Source organism: Procambarus clarkii, chromosome 9 (assembly GCF_040958095.1).
Source record: "Procambarus clarkii isolate CNS0578487 chromosome 9, FALCON_Pclarkii_2.0, whole genome shotgun sequence".
NCBI lineage: Eukaryota > Metazoa > Arthropoda > Malacostraca > Decapoda > Cambaridae > Procambarus > Procambarus clarkii.
In genome coordinates, this window is record NC_091158.1 from 18354970 (window position 1) to 18376818 (window position 21849).

At 45.4% G+C, this 21849-nt stretch overlaps 1 protein-coding gene across 1 annotated transcript; it reads right to left on the minus strand.

Moving 5' to 3' along the window:
• Positions 1 to 1967: 1967 nt before the first annotated feature.
• On the minus strand, positions 1968 to 21422 carry LOC123766280 (uncharacterized). Its single transcript, XM_069321396.1, has 3 exons — positions 20992 to 21422; positions 12465 to 12785; positions 1968 to 2469 (listed from the first exon to the last, which is right to left on the minus strand). The coding sequence occupies exons 1-3, from the start codon at positions 21420 to 21422 to the stop codon at positions 1968 to 1970; spliced, it is 1254 nt and encodes a 417-aa protein (XP_069177497.1).
• Between the last annotated feature and the right edge of the window lie 427 nt (positions 21423 to 21849).

Sequence of the window (21849 nt, forward strand, 5' to 3'; positions counted from 1 at the left end):
TATCTTATTGTTTAGTTTTTTGTGGACGTATTTTGTCAAATAAAAACAGGTTTTTTTAACATAAAATATTGTTATTATATATTAGCATATTGTGGTTATGTTAGGCGTTCAGTATCTGTTGGTAATTATTTGGATTTGTTGTATACGTGAATGAAGCGATTACAGAGTTGTGATTCGAACAAGAGGTCGTTAGAGAGGCTTTGTTAATAATGGGGGTTTGGCAGGTTGATGATATGAACATTTGACCTTTGTTGATGAGGACGGGCTGCATTTTTTACCCAAAAACGTCCGGTTTTTGACCGAACCATTCAGTTACAGCCTTGCTGATAAGCTTCATAAGTCATGGACTTAATCGATTCGTTCAAATAATTTAATGTAACCTTTCGTCGACATTTGATTAATTACTCCAAATGTTTTAATTTTTCAAGTGATTAAATTTTTATTTTTGTTATTTTAAGGCGATCACTTTTTTTTTAAGCTGATTCAAAAGTGCTTTGACCTCTTGACACAAGGTCATACGAAATGTGCAGAACTAATCAGCTCCTCAAACAAGGTGCTGGAAAGCGCCTTCCAATACAAGCGAAAACTTGAACGAGGTGATTTATGTAGTTAACCGGTTGTTAGGGTGTCATCAGATAGGCATTACGGTAACGTCAAGGCTTATCGTAGTAATGAGAGAGTTATTCCAACAAGACCTGCAATTACTGTCACTCAATAACGCTGAGAACTTTATTCAGCCGTAACCACTGTGGATAATTAGGGATTCGCTTCCGTTTTTTCCCCTGAGTCGCTCATAAAGAGTGACGACGACGACGTTTCGGTCCGTCCTGGACCATTCCCAAGTCGTCGACCGTTCTCACAATCGACTTGAGAATGGTCCAGGACGGACCGAAACGTCGTCGTCCCTTCATTTTCTAGTGTGTGGATTGGTCAACATGCTTCAGCCACGTTATTGTGACTCATCGCTTGCGTAAAGACGTGCGTCTTCTACATTGCTTCGTGACGCAAGACTTCTGCGTACGCAAATTGTCTAAGCATAAAGGTACAACATATTCTGGAATTGTAAGGTGGGTACCAAACGACCCAATATATAATTTAGGCCGTGTACGTATTGGAACCATATGTTGACCAGCCCACACACTAGAATTTGAAGGGACGACGACGTTTCGGTCCGTCCTGGACCATTCTCAAGTCGATTTGGAACCATATAACTATGTCAAACTCCTCATTGGAGTCAGAGTGTTTTCAAACTAATTGCTTCGCATTTCTTCATAAATTTAAGTGAGAAGTTTTTTTACAAACCTCTGATTCCTATCTCAGCATCAGACTGGCTTCAAGAAATTATTGGCTCCTTTTTCCTTGGCCCTCTTCCTTGGCCCTCTTTCTTGGCCCTCTTCCTTGTGCCTCTTCCTTGGCCCTCTTCCTTGGCCCTCTTCCTTCCTCTCCTCGCGTCTTCCTCCCTCCCACCCACGCCACCACCACCTGAAATCCCTTCCTTGGTCTGAACATTCGTATAACTATTAAAGACTTGGTCATATATCTGTGTAAATATTTACACACCTGTGTAAAGCTTTCTATTACATCATCAGAGCTCATTATACACATGTAGAGCTCCTTGCAGAGCTCTATACACACCTGCAGAGCTCTATGCACACCTGCAGAGCTCTCGGTACACCTGCAGAGCTCTATACACACCTGCAGAGCTCTCTGCACACCTGCAAGTTGTAACGGCTAGTTATAATTAAGAAAGGAAGCGTTTATTGAGATGTATTTATCATGCAAACTACAATATTAACGGTGTACTGCATCGTGAATTTAATAAATAAATTATGTATGACCTATGAGGAAGGAATGTTGATGTGGTAGTGTATTCTCCGGTCTCGCTATTGTATTCTCCGGTCTCGCTATTGTATTCTCCGGTCTCGCTATTGTATTCTCCGGTCTCGCTATTGTATTCTCCGGTCTCGCTATTGTATTCTTCGGTCTCGCATTGTATTCTCCGGTCTCGCTATTGTATTCTTCGGTCTCGCATTGTATTCTCCGGTCTCGCTATTGTATTCTTCGGTCTCGCTATTGTATTCTCCGGTCTCGCTATTGTATTCTCCGGTCTCGTTATTGTATTCTCCGGTCTCGCTCTTGTATTCTCCGGTCTCGCTATTGTATTCTCCGGTCTCGCTCTTGTATTCTCCGGTCTCGCTCTTGTATTCTCCGGTCTCGCTCTTGTATTCTCCGGTCTCGCTCTTGTATTCTCCGGTCTCGCTCTTGTATTCTCCGGTCTCGCTCTTGTATTCTCCCGTCTCGCTCTTGTATTCTCCGGTCTCGCTATTGTATTCTCCGGTCTCGCTATTGTATTCTCCGGTCTCGCTCTTGTATTCTCCGGTCTCGCTCTTGTATTCTCCGGTCTCGCTATTGTATTCTTCGGTCTCGCTCTTGTATTCTCCGGTCTCGCTCTTGTATTCTCCGGTCTCGCTATTGTATTTTTATTTCTTTTGACAATGCTTCATCATTATTTTTCTTTCAGTTTTTAATTTGCTTTAACCATAATACAGAGGACGGAAGATTCAGAATAAGGAAATAAGAAACAGCGAGACAGCAGAGAGAGAGAGAGAGATAGCAACGCAGAGACAGAGAGATATGAAAAGGCACAGACGTAGAGATAGCGTGAAAGCGATATAAAAGAGACAGATAGCCAGAGACAACAAAATATCGAAAGGATAACAGGAGCTTCAACAATGAATTATATCGTGCCAGAATGCACTTAAGTGCCTCCGAGTAAGGCTCGGCCGAGATTATGACGCAGACCCTTACACTCGGACCATTCCCCCGCCCCCTCCCCCACCTGTGAGAGGGGGGGGGGGTAGATAAGTGGATGATTGTTGACGCAATAACGCAAATGGTGAGAATATTTGATTGTTTTGCGGACTGCAGACTTCTGCTGCTTTACCAGGCGAGTGCATTCTTTAGTCTTTTGAATTATGCATTATACGCAATGGTTGTGGTATATATATATATACCAGTGCCACAGTGGTATATATATATACCAGTGCCACAGTGGTATATATATACCAGTGCCACAGTGGTATATATATATACCAGTGCCACAGTGGTATATATATACCAGTGCCACAGTGGTATATATATACCAGTGCCACAGTGGTATATATATACCAGTGCCACAGTGGTATATATATATACCAGTGCCACAGTGGTATATATATACCAGTGCCACAGTGGTATATATATATACCAGTGCCACAGTGGTATATATATATACCAGTGCCACAGTGGTATATATATACCAGTGCCACAGTGGTATATATATATACCAGTGCCACAGTGGTATATATATACCAGTGCCACAGTGGTATATATATATACCAGTGCCACAGTGGTATATATATATACCACTGCCACAACCATCTACCACTGTCATTCCGAACCTGTGGAACAATAACGACAATGTATAAGGAACCATCGGCTACCACCTTGATAACGGCTACCACAACACCCTCGCTACCATACGCCCGCGAGCGTTGCCACCGCCACATCTACCACCATTTTAAAACCACAACCACCATCACCAGCACCACATCAACAACGTCACTACCAGCATCACCGCCAACACCACAACCAAAACGCCAAAAGATAGGGCATAGAAAAGGCACTACGGGCTCACCATAGCCCGTGCTACTTGGAACTTTGTTCCAGGTAGCGAATCTTTAACAACAACAACAAACTCAAAAGATATAATCACCAATCACTACCTCCCCCCCCCTCACCCCCTAACAAACATGATACACCCCCACCTTGTAATTCAACCCCCACCCCCCATAAACCCCTCCCTTAACCCCCCCCTCCCCCCCATCGTCAGTGAGGCGTGTGCTAGGCTTGGTTAACTAATATTTGCGCTTTTCATTAGGTCGTCACCAAAGCAGTCTGCCATTATTTCTCGTGTTTGCTGCCTCAATTATTCACCTTCGAGTCTTACCTGCTCCAGAGAAATTTCAAGATGGCATTCCTGGTGCGGCCGGTTGCTTCCTTGTCAAGAGGAGGAGAAGCAGGGGGAAGTGGGGGAGGAAGCGTTGGTGTGGAGAGAGAGAGAGGGTGTGGAAGAGAGTTGATGGTGTTTGAAGCCTCATCATTCGAGAAACGCCATCGTCGGAGCCTGAAGAACGTAAAAGTTCTCGTGTCAACATCTGTATGTGTTTGGCCGAGGTGTTCTGCAGGGTTATAACATTAACGTAACGGCGCTCAACAAGCCTTCAGGGGGCTGGTCCGAAACACGTGAGCATCGTGACGACATCAGTGTTTAGGTAACCTTTAGTGTTATAGAGAAATGTTTGGGTGTTGAAAGACTGCCTGAGGGTTGGAGAAGTGTCAGAGGGCAGAGAGGGCGCTTGAGTGAGTGTTGGAGGAGCGTCAGAGGACAAGGGGCACTTGAGTGAGTGTTGGAGGAGCGTCAGAGGACAAGGGGCGCTTGAGTGAGTGTTGGGAGAGTGTCAGAGGGCAGAGAGGGCGCTTGAGTGAGTGTTGGAGGAGCGTCAGAGGACAAGGGGCGATTGAGTGAGTGTTTGGAGAGTGTCAAAGGGCAGAGAGGGCGCTTGAGTGAGTGTTGGAAGAGCGTCAGAGGGCAAGGGGCGCTTGAGTGAGTGTTGGAGGAGCGTCAGAGGACAAGGGGCGCTTGAGTGAGTGTTGGAGGAGCGTCAGAGGACAAGGGGCGCTTGAGCGAGTGTTGGAGATACATGTAAACATCGTGTTTAAGGAGACCTGCCCAACCTCTCGCGGCGTCAACACTTCGATATTAATTGTATTTGTTTTATACGTACGAAACATTGTTAGTGACAAAGTCTATTGTTAATGATGAGTTCTGTTTGGCCGGCGTGTATGAATACTCTGTTTTGTGAGATTGATGTATGCTTGTATGACTGTTGTTTTCTTTAGGATTGGTGTATGGTTGTGAAATTGCTGTTTTTGTTTGTGGGATTGGTGTATGATTGGTATGGTGTCATGGTAGAGTGAAAACAAATGAGGAAATGTTTACAATGTCTAACCGTGGGAGCTGTACCGTAGGAGCTGTACCCTGGGAGCTGTACCGTGGGAGCTGTACCCTGGGAGCTGTACCCTGGGAGCTGTACCGTGGGAGCTGTACCCTGGGAGCTGTACCGTGGGAGCTGTACCCTGGGAGCTGTACCCTGGGAGCTGTACCCTGGGAACTGTACCCTGGGAGCTGTACCCTGGGAGCTATCATAACCCCCCTGAACTATCCATCATTCTGATGACGGGATTATTTTAATCAGAGGGAACATGGGCGGGACATATATATATATACAAAGGACATACAATACATTTAGTGGAAGAATGTAATTGTATTTTTAGCTCAACAATAGCTCTCATGTTCAGTCAAGACTTGGGGAACACCTGGCCAGGGAGTTTGTGTGGAGTTTGCAACGTTGCAGCCGGCACTGCACGCATATATGTAGACGACACACACACACACACACACACACACACACACACACACACACACACACACACACACACACACACACACACACACACACACACACACGACGAAGACTCCAATATTCACCAACCATCAATGCAACAGACTTTTGAGACGAGAAAACATCAATTTAGCATCAATTCCGAATTGAATTATCGATAAATATCATAAGATGGCTAAAGAAAGACGTGTCTCTCCTGGTAGCTGTCTACACATATTCCATTCCCTTCACCCCCCTACCCCTACCCCCCCCCCCCTCCATCTTGCAAGGTTGCAATAGTGGCTGGTTGGTGGTCTCAACACTGCAAACCGGATATAACAATCTTCTACAAGGTATAATACACAATCATGGAATAACTGGCGGGAACATGATTACACATTGAAGGATTTGAGCTACAGGATGAGTGGCCTGATTTATGCTGAACAAGATACAAAATATAATGAGTTAATGAACAAAATAATGAGTTATATGAGTGGGATTATGGGGGGGGGTCATATATAGGAGCTGCATCGTATGGGCCAATAGGCCTTCTGCAGTTGCCTTTGTTCTTATGTTCTTATGTTAATAAGTCAACTTTCCATCACCAGCCGTTCCCCATTACTAGTCCCATCACTCATCCATCCTTCTCATCACCAGATTCATCCAATCCTTTCCTTACCACCCCCCCTCCCCCCCTTTTCCTCATCCCCCTCACTCACTCACTCTCATGCCTCATTCTTGACAAATCTGGCATGAGAAATTGCCCATTTAGCTGTGAGTGAGAAACAGACCCGACTCATTCATCACCACCAGCGGTAACCCATTACATCTCCCTCCCTCACCCTCAACCCCCCCTTACCCATCTCCTCCCTTTCCCATTACCCATCCCCTACCTTTCCTCCCCCCCCCACCCCCTACCTCTCCCCACTCAATGAGGCAACATTGTTTACACCCAAATTTTAATTCCATTGACAGGTGAGTTTTGTTTGTCTCATTATAAATCCGCCTCGCGTATGTTTCATTGTTTATTAATTTATTGTTATTGTTACCATGAGTAGTTAGTGGCTAGTTAGTTACCTGTTGTTAGCAGGTAACTCATTTTGTATCATTGAGAGTTTATGTAGATTATCAAGTTATGTTTTTGTTACTGCTTTCTCGAGTAATAATTTCTTTGTTTGCGTCACCTTAATATATTTTTTGTTAACGTCTTATTCATCTGCTTGAGTTGCCGTGTTCCACGTCAGAATAGACGTAAATACACACACACACGAACGTAGGCCTCATAGCCTGGTGGATAGAGCGCAGGACTCGTAATTCTGTGGCGCGGGTTCGATTCCCGCACGAGGCAGAAACAATGGGCAAAGTTTCTTTCACCCTGAATGCCCCTGTTACCTAGCAGTAAATAGGTACCTGGGTGTTAGTCAGCTGTCACGGGCTGCTTCCTGGGGGTGGAGGCCTGGTCAAGGACCGGGCCGCGGGGACACTAAAGCCCCGAAATCAACTCAAGATAACCTCAAGATAACGTATGCCCAGAAGGACAAATTTAATCCCGGGATTTAGAAAACTTATTTTGTTTAAAGAAATTGAAAAAAATGGTCATTTTACCGTTCCTCTTGATAGGCGGAGAGTTAGGATGGGATATTACCTAAGTGTAGTTACAGGATGAGAGCTACGCTCGTGGTGTCCCGTCTTCCCAGCACTCTTTGTCATATAACGCTTTGAAACTACTGACGGTCTTGGCCTCCACCACCTTCTCACCTAACTTGTTCCAACCGTCTACCACTCTGTTTGCGAAAGTGAATTTTCTTATATTTCTTCGGCATCTGTGTTTAGCTAGTTTAAATCTATGACCTATTGCTTTTAAAGTTCGTGTGTGGCCTGACTAAAGTGGATAACGTGGATAACAGGGGTATGTTATAGGAGGATATACGATTAAGGTTTGATCATTTAACTATACAAAATAGAACATGAAAAAGTGGATATTCATTGGATAATATTAGGTTCAGGAAATCAATTGGGGAAATACTTGCTTGGAAATGGGTTGATTTATTGAAGAATTCACTGGGGTGACGAGGCAGATGTATGCTCGTTGTATGGCTTCATGTATAATACATATACATGTGTATATATATGTAATGTTTGGGTGGATGTATATGGACGCTGCCTCCTATAAGCCAATAGGCTTTCTGAAGTTCTCATTATCCATTCGTATGTTCTAATTGTTCTTTAGTTAGCTATTTATTATTTTTTTTTTACTATAAAACTAGAGCAGACTGCAGTCAAAACTTGTTTGTCTGCAGACTGTAAAACTAGAATTTACAGTCTGCTTCTTAACAACTGTTTACAAATTAATTAACTTTAATAGTATATATATATATATATATATATATATATATATATATATATATATATATATATATATATATATATATATATATATATATGTATGTATATTGCTGAAGCAGACGTTTATGTGGACAAGGGTTTATGAATATGATTATAGGACATATTTTTCATGTTCTTCACTTTGAAAACTAATGGAAAATATAGCTCCATATTTTTGTTTCCTTCTAAATCACTTGGCTAAAGTGCACTTTAGCATCCTCGGAGGAAAAGTGTAAACAAATGGACAAAGATATCAACATTCCATATGTGTAAAAGCCTAAGTGTAATTACCTAAGTGTAGTTACAGGATGAGAGCTACGCTCGTGGTGTCCCGTCTTCCCGGCACTCTTTGTCGTATAACGCTTTGTGTGTGTGTGTGTGTATGTGTGTGTGTGTGTGTGTGTGTGTGTGTGTGTGTGTGTGTGTGTGTGTAAAACACCTTGAGTTCTGCTCAGGCTTAAAATTTACACATTATAGCAAAGTTATCTCCAATAACTATGCTATGCGGCTCACCTGAGCATCGAAACACCTGTAATTAAAAATAATACAAAAACACGTGAATACATAAACACCTACAACAAAAGACAACAAAAACAAGAAAACCATCTTAATTAAAAAGTCGTATAATTAACCTGTCGAGTTAATTACAGAGTTCAGGGGTGGAGTTAAAGGCCAGGTATATATGTGTGTGTGTGTGTACCTTATGTAGGTCGTCTGTAGCCACATGTGACGCTGTACGTCACATGTGGGTGATTGTGTGTGTACGTCATATGTGGGTGATTGTGTGTGTACGTCATATGTGGGTGATTGTGTGTGTACGTCACATGTGGGTGATTGCGTGTACGTCATATGTGGGTGATTGTGTGTACGTCATATGTGGGTGATTGTGTGTACGTCACATGTGGGTGATTGCGTGTACGTCATATGTGGGTGATTGCGTGTACGTCATATGTGGGTGATTGCGTGTACGTCATATGTGGGTGATTGCGTGTACGTCACTTGTGGGTGATTGTGTGTACGTCATATGTGGGTGATTGCGTGTACGTCATATGTGGGTGATTGCGTGTACGTCATATGTGGGTGATGGGCTGCACATCAGGCCATCCTATCAACCGCCCATCCACCCATCCATCCATCCAGTTATTACGCCAACCGGTAAACCAGAGAACTAGTTGAACACTAACAATAGACGTTTGTTAGTCGCTCGTGTCTGTCTCTCGCGGAGTGTTCGTTAGTTGGCTTGTGCTTTGTAATTGCTTCAATTGCTCTCATTTTGCTCATGGCTGCCATTTTTTTGTTTGTCGATGTGTCTGAAGTGTTTGTGTTGCCTGTGCTTGTTGATGTGTGTGTGTTGCGTGTGTCTTTGTTAGCTGCGTTTGAGTGCGTTTGGCATTTGTATTTGCCAATGTATTTGTTTTTTAATTTGCATGTGTGGGCAATTAGTGTATGAATTGGCCCATTTGTGCCTACAGGATCGAGAAGTTAGCTCTTGGACCCCGTCTTTCTAGTCTAATTTACTAATTCCAGATCTGTTTTCCTCTATCATATCTTCTATATAATTATCTCCTTAAACACGCATATTTACATCCCCAAGATCCTGTCTAAGCAGCTGTCAAACTCCAAGGCGTCTATTGACTGTTAGGTGAACATCAGGTCAAAGAAGCTCTGCCCAATTGTTTCTGCTTCGTCCGGGAATCGAACCCCGGGTTCATGAGCTGGGAATCCCGAACGCTATCCGCTCGACCGCGAGGACCTTGAGCTATGTATGATCTATTTCTCTATCTGCTCATTTGATTTTCCGGTCGTATGTAAAAGGAATGAAAAATAAATATTGGCAAATGGGAGAGAGAGAGAGAGAGAGAGAGAGAGAGAGAGAGAGAGAGAGAGAGAGAGAGAGAGAGAGAGAGAGAGAGAGAGAGAGAAAGAGAGAGGGAGTACATTGGATTACATTAATTACTTTCCCTGGCTGTGTTTACATTTTGACAACCCCCAATAAGCCTCCAGCTGCCTGGTGGATTACAGGAGGCTTCGTCCGGAAGCCCTATCAATTAGCCTCGGGACTTCTACCTTTTCTTACCTGTAATTTACCTGCGCACTGTGTAATGGCGGAACTCTGAGGCACGTAGAGGAGGAGGAGAGAGAAGGAGGAAGAACATAAGGAGGAAAGGGAAGTAAACTCGAGAGATTCCATCCAACTCCTTCCTTTTGAGGTTTACCTTTATGATCATTGTTCTAATTGTTCTTGCTTCGTTATTAGAGTGCTGTTATCAATGTTCTCGTTGTTATATTTGTGTTCTCTGGTCGTTGTTTTGAACGCTCGTTGAAATAATTTTCACTCTTGTTGTTAATTGTGTAATTATCTGTTATGTGATAAGGTGAGATGGTGGGTTAGTGTTGAATGGTGGAGTGGTGAGGAATGTGTAATCTGCACTCACGTGTGAAGGTGTTGCACTCTCTGTGCACTCGAGTGCAGCCGTGCACTGAGGAGCGAGGCCTCGACACTCCTGTCTGCCTCTATACCTTGGTAAAATTTGACTTTTTTTTAAAGGAATTACCAAATGCATTCTTTAACGTATTCTCGAGATGTGTGTGTGTGTGTGTGTGTGTGTGTGTGTGTGTGTGTGTGTGTGTGTGTGTGTGTGTGTGTGCGCGTGCGTGTGTTTGTGTGTGCGCCTCCTCCCCCGACCTCACCAAGCGCAGTTCCACGGTAAACAACCCAGGCAGATGCAATTAGAAAAGCATTGATCATTTCCACAGTTTTTCGTTGTCGTCTCCGAAATTAGCAGCAGAGTTGCTACTCGGTCAAACTAAGACTAATTATTCCTTTAATTAATTTTCAAAGCTGAAATTGCATACATGAGCAAACATACAAGCTTAGGACGGGTCTTCCCTAACATACCTGTGTGTATTAATGTACCTGTGTGTGTATTAATATACCTGTGTGTGTATTAATGTACCTGTGTGTGTATTAATGTACCTGTGTGTGTATTAATGTACCTGTGTGTGTATTAATATACCTGTGTGTGTATTAATGTACCTGTGTGTGTATTAATGTACCTGTGTGTGTATTAATGTACCTGTGTGTGTATTAATATACCTGTGTGTGTATTAATGTACCTGTGTGTGTATTAATGTACCTGTGTGTGTATTAATGTACCTGTGTGTGTAATAATGTACCTGTGTGTGTATTAATATACCTGTGTGTGTATTAATGTACCTGTGTGTGTATTAATGTACCTGTGTGTGTATTAATGTACCTGTGTGTGTATTAATATACCTGTGTGTGTATTAATGTACCTGTGTGTGTATTAATGTACCTGTGTGTGTATTAATGTACCTGTGTGTGTATTAATGTACCTGTGTGTGTATTAATATACCTGTGTGTGTATTAATGTACCTGTGTGTGTATTAATGTACCTGTGTGTGTATTAATGTACCTGTGTGTGTATTAATGTACCTGTGTGTGTATTAAAATGTTTTTTTTACTATTAAATTTCTCAATTCAGTTGGAGTTTTTTTTTTCTTCAGTAAGACAAAGTTCCTGACACTGGAACAAGAAACTATGGCTGACATCATTTCTACCCAATCTCAAGATGGTCTGCTTATCTTGAGACGATTTCGGGGCTTAGCGTCCCCGCGGCCCGGTCCTCAACCAAGGCCTCCTTTTTGTTACACACACCTCCAGGAAGCAGCCCGTAGCAGCTGTCTAACTCCCAGGTACCTATTTACTGCTAGGTAATAAGGGCATCAGAGGTGAAAGAAATATTTTGCTAATTTGTTTCCGCCTCCACCGGAGATCGAACCCGGAACGTCAGGACTATGAATCCGAAGCGCTGTCCACCCAGCTATGAGGCGCCAGAGATTTGCAACAACACTGAAATAATCGACAGGACAAAAGAAGATCAGACATAGCCGAGGCCCTTCATATCAAGCACGCTAACAGCCTAGTTTCTAACAGCCAACTTATACACTTAATTACCCTACCAGCCACAGGACCTAGACAGAACTATGTGTTTACACCACACGATCTGTCCCAACCGATCAGTGAGAATGCGCGACAATCCCTGGTGGTGTGGTGGTAACACACTCGCTTTGCTAACAACTTGATCTGGGTTCGAATGCTGGCCACGGAGGATTTACTTTTCGCGCCTTTTCACCCAGCAGTAATTGGGTACATGGTTGTCAACAGACTGATAGGTCGTGTTCCAGGGAAGAATTAATAGGGTAAGGCCTAATACAACCTAATACAACCTAATACAATATAATACAGCATGAGCCTTGGGAAGGGACAGCTCTCAGCCAGCCAATGAGAGACGTCCGTTTACTCCTGTATCCGTCTGTTATCTTGAGATGATTTTCTTGAGGTTATCTTGAGATGATTTTCTTGAGGTTATCTTGAGATGATTTCGGGGCTTTAGTGTCCCCGCGGCCCGGTCCTCGACCAGACCTCCACCCCCAGGAAGCAGCCCGTGACAGCTGACTAACACCCAGGTACCTATTTTACTGCTAGGTAACAGGGGCATAGGGTGAAAGAAACTCTGCCCATTGTTTCTCGCCGGCGCCTGGGAACGAACCCGGGACCACAGGATCACAAACCCGCGTGCTGTCCGCTCGGCCGACCGACTCCCAATATCTGTATCCGTCGGCCGACCGACTCCCGGATATCTGTATCCGTCTATACCCGTCTCTGTACCCGTCTCTGTACCCGTCTCTGTACCCGTCTCTGTACCCGTCTCTGTACCCGTCTCTGTACCCGTCTCTGTACCCGTCTCTGTACCCGTCTCTGTATCCGTCTCTGTACCCGTCTCTGTACCCGTCTCTGTACCCGTCTCTGTACCCGTCTCTGTACCCGTCTCTGTACCCGTCTCTGTACCCGTCTCTGTACCCGTCTCTGTACCCGTCTGTGTAACATCTCGACTGTTACCATACTGATTTTACTGTATTATTTAAAAAATCATTATTTTATTCGTATATAATAATATAGTAAAAACCAATACAACAATACAATATGATACAATAGTACAGTACTGTAGTATATATTACAGTGAAGTACAGTATTTTATATTTCAATATAGCACACTCAAATATATTTTAATTCAACGTAAATGAAAAGTTAGCGTACAATTACGCTGAAAATTTTAATAAAATTGAGTCACGGTAAAAGAGAATGATATAATTCCGAAAATACATAATACAACGGTATAAAATGCTGTATTTTATTTAAAATTGAATTATGGCAAAAATACAATTACAGTAAAATGCAAAATAATACAACGAATTCAGAGGTATGAAAATTACAATATAAAGCTATTTGATATACAACCAAATACAACAGAATACAAGAACCAGAAGACGGAAATCAAACGCATCTATATAATTCCCTTTTGCCATTCTGTAGACATATTGTGGTATTGTAATAGGGAACAGCAATGGTTGACAATGGTTGCAATAGCAATGGTTGACAATGGTTGCAATAGCAATGGTTGACAATGGTTGCAATAGCAATGGTTGACAATGGTTGCAATAGCAATGGTTGACAATGGTTGCAATAGCAATGGTTGCAATAGCAATGGTTGACAATGGTTGCAATAGTAATGGTTGTAATGGTTGGCTGTAACGCAGTTATCAGTGGTAGTGTTGAGTTATGAGGACACACACACACACACACACACACACACACACACACACACACACACACACACACACACACACACACACACACACACACACACACACACACAGAGTCAAATTTCCTACATTTCAGATATTTTGAAGACTGCAGGGGTGTTTGGGCAAAATATGACCCATCGCTGTTTTCAGTAATTAGCATATTTTCGGTATAAAAGGTCGTAATTTGAAAATGAAAATAGGGGCAGAGAGTCAGAATTCGGCTCAAAAATCACACTGAGGAGCCAAATTTCCGACATTTCATATATTTTTAAAACTGCAGGGGGGTTTGGGCAAAATATGACCCATCTCCATGAGTCATGTACGTCAAGACTCATGGGCCCCCTGTCATGGACGTCAAGGAGATGAAGGAGAGATGATGCTGAAGGGAAGGAGATGAAAAGATGAGTGCCGGATCAGGATCACGTGATCCTGTGGTCCCGGGTTCGATCCCGGGCGCCAGCGAGAATCGATGAGCAGAGTTTCTTTCACCCTATGCCTCTGTTACCTAGCAGTAAATAGGTACCTGGGAGTTAGTCAGCAGTCACGGGCTGCTTCTTGGGGGGGTTGTGGGGGGGGGGGGTGGAAAATAGTAGTAGTAGTAGTAGAAGAAACAGTTGATTGATAGTTGAGAGGCGGGCCGAAAGAGCAGAGCTCAACCCCCGCAAGCACAACTAGGTGAGTACACACACACACACACACACACACACACACACACACACACACACACACTTGACCACGCTAGCTCAACTAGATGAGCACAAACACACACACATTTGTCACACTTTTCACACCTCTTCTTCCCTCTCACACCCTCACCTCTCACACTCCCCCCCCCCCCCAACCACCTCTCACACTCAAGAGCATCGTTCTGCTCCCGTCTTGAGAGAGCCCATTACACTCGTAAAGAAACCATTGTTAGGTAACAAGGCAGTGATCTTAGCTGGAGATGTATTCCTCTCTCAGGTGTTACCCCTCTCTCTCTCTCTCTCTCTCTCTCTCTCTCTCTCTCTCTCTCTCTCTCTCTCTCTCTCTCTCTCTCTCTCTCTCTCTCTCTCTCTCTCTCTCTCTCTCTTCCCCCCTGAAGCTTGACAACCAATAGGAAACTCTTCACTCGACCTTCGAGCCTTCAAATTGCAAAAATTAACAGCCACAATCATTTTTTTGTTGCAATGTTTTCTGTAATTAGCGGACGATGTAGTTAAATACTGTGGACCTAATTACTTCTCCATTCATGCTATTGCAGTGACAGTAGAAGATGATGTCCTGAATTTGGTAAGACTGGTTGTAATACAAGAGTTGTAGAAATACAGCAGTTGTAGAAATACAGCAGTTGTAGAAATACAGCAGTTGTAGAAATACAGCAGTTGTAGAAATACAGCAGTTGTAGAAATACAGCAGTTGTAGAAATACAGCAGTTGTAGAAATACAGCAGTTGTAGAAATACAGCAGTTGTAGTAATACAGCAATTGTAGTTATTAAGTCAGTTGTATATGGTTGCAGTGGCTGTATGGAATAAGGGAAGAGTTGTGTATTCGAGACTGAGCCTAGGGGTGGAATGTCGACTTGGCTGGGAACTGAGCCTAGGGATGGAATGTCGACTTGGCTAGGACGGTACTATTGAAGGGTCATTCGTCTAACAATCAGCCCAAACTGTAATTATGACGAACAATTACTGCCGCGTCACACCAATTTTTGCCCACACTTTCACTCTATTATAGAAGCTAATTTATTGGCCAAGGCCTCTCCCCCCCTTCCCCTCCCCCACATCCCCCCCCCTCCTTCCTTCCCCGATTCCATTCTCGTGCTGGGGGTTACAGTGTCACAGGTTCGAATCTCTTGGAATCCCCACACGACCCCGAGCCCCTCAAACCCCCAAACTACCCCTCCGTCCTCTCCATTCCCTCCCCCCCCCCCCTCAGAACGATGGCTGAGGACCAATAGGGATCGTCCGGTGGGCACAATCGCTTCCGGAATGTCAGCAACCAACCTCTCGACCCACCAAGTTGCTTTGGACACGTGAGGAGGAGAACCTTGAGATAAGTGCTTTACTACGACCGTGTTCTTGTGACGTTATCCGTAGTGGTAGTAGTAGTAGTAGTAGTAGTAGTAGTAGTAGTAGTAGTGGTGGTAGTGGTAGTAGGACCCATACGAGTAGCAATCGTGGTAGTAGATTCCGCTAGGTTGTAGCACAATACTAGGAATAGTTACAATAGCAGCAGAAGCAATAATCTGGTTACACTCACCTAGTTCTGCTTGCTGGAGGTGGTTGAGCTTCGGCTCTTTGGTCCCGCCTCTCAACCGTCAGTCAACCGGTGTACATATTCCTGAGCCTAATATATATATTGGGCTCATAACATATTTACATTTGAAACTGTGTATGGAGTCAGCCTCCACCACATCACCGACTAAGTGGTACCTTCTTTCACCTGAAAGATATCGTCTAGTCCACGTGACTGGATATCTGGGAGCCAGTTGGGCATTTACAACCTGCCGGGGGCGGGGGGGGGGAGGTTTCTTGGCCGGTTCAACTCCACCTGGAGGCAACTGTCTTCAGCGGGGTTCGAACTCTGTATCTTGAGGGGGGATGATGCTGGGCCGGTACGATTAAACTACTGAGCCAGCCAGCCATAGTCCTGCTTGTCAGATGTTGAGTACTATCTGCTGCATGATGTTTGTCACCTGCTGCCACCCACCTACACCCACCTACACCCACTAGCACCCACCTACACCCACCAGCACGCACCTACACCTACCTACACCCACTAGCACACACCAGCACACACACCAGCACACACTTACACACACACCAGCACACACCTACACACACACCAGCACACACCTACACACACACCAGCACACACCTACACACACACCAGCACACACCTACACACACACCAGCACACACCTACACACACACCAGCACACACCTACACACACACCAGCACACACCTACACACACACCAGCACACACCTACACACACACCAGCACACACCTACACACACACCAGCACACACCTACACACACACCAGCACACACCTACACACACACCAGCACACACACCAGCACACACCAGCACACACCTACACACACACCAGCACACACCTACACACACACCAGCACACACCTCCTGCTTGCTCATCTCCCCCGGGCATGAACGTATTCAAATGACCGACACACACACATTCCCTTGTCATGAATATTTATCGATGTGTGACTTGGTAATCCTTATGAGGCCGAGGCGAGAAGAGTCAGAGAGAGAGAGAGAGAGAGAGAGAGAGAGAGAGAGAGAGAGAGAGAGAGAGAGAGAGAGAGAGAGAGAGGGAGAGAGAACATCATGGAATATCTTGGCTTTCTTCACGTAAAGTTGTGATTCTTCTCCTCCTTCTCCTGATCTGATTTCGCTTCCCCTTTCAGTGTCTCCAGACCTACCACCCCCACCCCAGCTCCACCAACCACCACAACCACCAACCACCACCACAGCCTCCTGATGCTTTTTTGATTGTCTCAACCACCACTACAACCACTCACTATAGCCGCCACGAACTACCAGAGGTGGGGGAAGGCAGCACAAATGTAGTTCCTATATATATACAACAAACTACATTACAACTCCATACTTTAATTCTGGTCCATACCTCTGGTGCCTCGTTCGAGTGTAGCAACGTGTTGAAAAGCATGGTAGGAGGAAGGCTCAGGACCCCAGCTAAGTCTTGTAATCATCAATGATGACATTAAGTCTAGTCCGATGATTGATTGATGAAGATTAAGCCACCCAAGAGGTGGCACGGGCATGAATAGCCCATAAAGGGGATCTGGTGCCAGAGCCTTAATTCGTGCTATATATCCAGTTCCTCTAGTTATCTTTTCACCTCTTCTCTCCTCACCTTTATTGCGCTCAGTCTTTGTGGGCTACGTTTTTGCAGACTCTTGCTAATGTAGGCATTAATATCTAGCATCCAGCTGCTGGTTAGGAATGTTATAGATGTTGTCTAGCTGCCCTCTCCCCCCAAAAAAATTAATGCATAGTTTCATGTTGACTCGCGATGAAGACAAAGCAGTTGGAGTTCCATTCAAAATGTTTGCTAATTTCTGGTTCATCTTCTGTAAGCAAATCCTCGTTCGTTCTCCTTAAAACAAGAGCAATGCTTGGCTTTGTTTGCGTAATGCATATGCTTTCTCGCTTTTTCTCTCTCTCTCTCTCTCTCTCTCTCTCTCTCTCTCTCTCTCTCTCTCTCTCTCTCTCTCTCTCTCTCTCTCTCTCTCTCTCTCTCTCTCTCTCTCTCTCTCGCTCTCCCTCTCTCTCTCTCTCTCTCTCTCTCTCTCTCTCTCGCTGTTTGCCTGAGGCCAGATTCACGAAGCAGTTACGCAAGTACTTACGAACTTGTACATCTTTCCTCAATATCTTTGACGGCTTTGGTTACATTTATTAAACAGTTTACAAGCATGAAAAGTTCCCAATCAACTGTTGTTATTGTTATAAACAGCCTCCTGGTGCTTCCGAGCTCATTAACTGTTTAATAATTGTAAACAAAGCTGCCAAAGATTGAGAAAAAATGTACAGGTTCGTAAGTGCTTGGGTAACTGCTTCGTAAATCTGGCCCCCTGGGCCTGACTGGGTCAAACTTGCTGGGTTAACTACACTGTTGTCTGGAGTATAACCTCGGTTATAATAACCTGTGTTTGACAATTTTATTTTTGCTTCTATTGTCTGAACTCCACTCTGGGAACGTTGAGTCGTTCTATGCATATCTAAACTGTCAATAAATACGGTTTCCATACGGAATATAGAAGCATTCTCGTGTGAGTACGTGTGTAGTACTAATCTTATTAGTACTCAAATTTTCTTGTATCTGTGTTATTGACTTGTCGTCCAACCACTTTGGCTGGACGGTAGAACGACGGTTTCGCTTCTTGCTGGTCGGTGATCAATCGCCCAACTGTCCAAGTGGTTGGGCACCATTCCTGCCCTCCGTCCCTACTGTCCCATCCCTATTCTCTCATATCTCTTCCGAGTGCTGGATAGACGTAATAGCTTGGCGCTTCTCGCTCAATGTAGAGGCAGCGAGTTAAGGAGACCCAACTAGAAGGGAGTCTTCAGTACCCTACTACAAAAATGTGCTATTCACGTGTTCTGTAATGTTAGATTAGGCGAGCATCGTGTGCCTACCAGGATTGCAATGCTACGTGCACGGACCATAGGCAGCTGATGTGTGGTAGAGAAATTGTAACAGAAAACTTCAACACAGTTTTTTTTATATACATAAAATCTTGCTAGTTAGGGACGTGTTAGCTTGGGTTAGGTTAGGTTAGGTTAGGTTCGGTTAGGTTAGGTTAAATAAGGTAGGTTTTAAACACCCTTTGACGAGCTGTATTATGTGTTATGTATCGTGTAGTGTCCCGGGGTACAGTGGTGACTCTGATTTCCTAGCAGGAGAAGAGAGAGAGAGAGAGAGAGAGAGAGAGAGAGAGAGAGAGAGAGAGAGAGAGAAGGAAGAATCGTCAAGATATTAATCATAATATGTTTATCAAGAGTATATGTGGCGGCCTTCAGCTGATGTTTGTATTGAAGGGCGAGGAGGACTTATCCTTCCTTGTTAATTAAAACTTATTGTTTTTCAAAAGTACGTATGTACACAGTAATTTCTTCACACACACACACACACACACACACACACACACACACACACACACACACACACACACACACACACACACACACACACACATAAACAGGTCTTCATTAGGAGCAGATTAGCTTGACAGATCACTGACCTTCTTGCCTGAGTTGAAGTTGATGTAGCAGGCAATAATGGTTTAGATCCTGCCTCCAGCCTGGTCTCCAGCCTGGCCTCCAGCCTGGCCTCCAGCCTGGCCTCCAGCCTGGCCTCCAGCCTGGCCTCCAGCCTGGCCTCCAGCCTGGCCTCACAGCACCTGTAGTCCACCCCGGACAGCTGCTCCGTACCTCTGTCCTCACCTGACCAAGATATGAATAATAATTAAGGTAGGAGAGATGTCATTCCCAAATGTATACAGAACCCCTCTAGGTGATCCCTGTCCCTTCTAGGTGACCCCTGTTCCTTCTAGGTGATCCCTGTCCCTTCTAGGTGATCCCTGTCCCTTCTAGGTGACCCCTGTTCCTTCTAGGTGATCCCTGTTCCCTCTAGGTGATCCCTGTCCCTTCTAGGTGATCCCTGTCCCTTCTAGGTGATCCCTGTCCCTTCTAGGTGACCCCTGTTCGTTCTAGGTGATCCCTGTTCCTTCTAGGTGATCCCTGTTCCCTCTAGGTGATCCCTGTTCCCTCTAGGTGATCCCTGTTCGTTCTAGGTGACCCCTGTCCCTTCTAGGTGACCCCTGTCCATTCTAGGTGACCCCTGTCCCTTCTAGGTGATCCCTGTCCCTTCTAGGCGACCCCTGTCCCTTCTAGGTGACCCCTGTCCCTTCTAGGTGACCCCTGTCCATTCTAGGTGACCCCTGTCCCTTCTAGGTGACCCCTGTCCATTCTAGGTGACCCCTGTCCATTCTAGGTGACCCCTGTCCCTTCTAGGTGACCCCTGTCCATTCTAGGTGACCCCTGTCCCTTCTAGGTGACCCCTGTCCATTCTAGGTGACCCCTGTCCATTCTAGGTGACCCCTGTCCCTTCTAGGTGACCCCTGTCCCTTCTAGGTGACCCCTGTCCATTCTAGGTGACCCCTGTCCATTCTAGGTGACCCCTGTCCCTTCTAGGTGACCCCTGTCCATTCTAGGTGACCCCTGTTCCCTCTAGGTGACCCCTGTCCATTCTAGGTGACCCCTGTTCCCTCTAGGTGACCCCTGTTCCCTCTAGGTAATTATATTACAACAACCCATAACAACAACAACCACAATAACTACCATAACTGCCACCACAATAACCATTACAACCGCCTCCCACAACTATCACTCCCCACAACTATCACCCCCCACAACTATCACCCCCCACAACAACCACTCCCCACAACTACCACCCCCCACAACTACCACCCCCCACAACTATCACCCCCCACAACAACCACTCCCCACAACTACCACCCCCCACAACTACCACCCCCCACAACTACCACCCCCCACAACTACCACCCCCCACAACTACCACCCCCCACAACTACCACCCCCCACAACTACCACCCCCCACAACTACCACCCCCCACAACAACCACTCCCCACAACTATCACTCCCCACAACTATCACCCCCCACAACAACCACTCCCCACAACTACCACCCCCCACAACTACCACCCCCCCCCACAACTACCACCCCCCCCCCCACAACTACCACTCCCCACAACTGGAGCTCTGCACCAAGACCACTTCATTATTCATACCAAAAATTAGTCTATTCCCAAACTGAGAGATTGTGGCAAAAATTTTAACTTCCTTGTGCTATCTGAGAGTCCTTAGTTGCAATGCAATGAGCCGCCCAGCAGGATATTACAGTCTGCTGTAATGTCTGCTGTAGTGGGTGGGAGGTCCCCCTGCTGCTGTAGTGGGTGGAGGTCCACCTGCTGCTGTAGTGGGTGGAAGGTCCACCTGCTGCTGTAGTGGGTGGAGGTCCACCTGCTGCTGTAGTTGGTGGAAGGTCCCCCTGCTGCTGTAGTGGGTGGAAGGTCCCCCTGCTGCTGTAGTGGGTGGAAGGTCCACCTGCTGCTGTAGTGGGTGGAAGGTCACCCTGCTGCTGTAGTGGGTGGAAGGTCCACCTGCTGCTGTAGTGGGTGGAGGTCCACCTGCTGCTGTAGTGGATGGGAGGTTCCCCTGCTGCTGTAGTGGGTGGGAGGTCCCCCTGCTGCTGTAGTGGGTGGCAGGTCCACCTGCTGCTGTAGTTGGTGGAAGGTCCCCCTGCTGCTGTTGTGGGTGGAAGGTCCCCATGCTGCTGTAGTGGGTGGTAGGTCCCCCTGCTGCTGTAGTGGGTGGAAGGTCCCCCTTGCTGCTGTAGTGGGTGGAGGTCCACCTGCTGCTGTAGTGGGTGGAGGTCCACCTGCTGCTGTAGTGGCTGGAGACTGCCATAGTGTGTGTGTGTGAACCTTTTGCTTCATACATTTAGATTCCAATTGGTTATTGCTGATTTATGTGTTGTGGAGGTGTTGTGTATTGTGAGGGGTGTTGTGTGTAGTGAGGGGGTGTTGTGTTGTGCATGGGGGTGTTGTGAAAGGTGTTGCTTATAGAATTATTGGAGATCTTCATTTGTTAAATTGTTTTTAATGTCGTGGAAAAAGAGAGAGAGATGCAATTGTGTGACTGTTGAAGTTTTGCAAGAGTTAGATGTTGCAATGTTGATGACTGGAGGGAGTGAGGG

Excerpts from the sequence above, each read along its gene's own strand:
- LOC123766280 (XM_069321396.1), bottom strand. The coding sequence starts at position 21,422 with ATGGGGACCTTCCACCCACAACAGCAGCAGGGGGACCTTCCACCAACT. Across the intron at positions 12,786-20,991 it reads AGCAGACATTACAGCAGACT|TCGAGATGTTACACAGACGG; the intron begins GTAATATCCTGC and ends GTATGGTAACAG. Across the intron at positions 2,470-12,464 it reads GCCGAGCGGACAGCACGCGG|CGAGACCGGAGAATACAAGA; the intron begins GTTTGTGATCCT and ends AAAATACAATAG.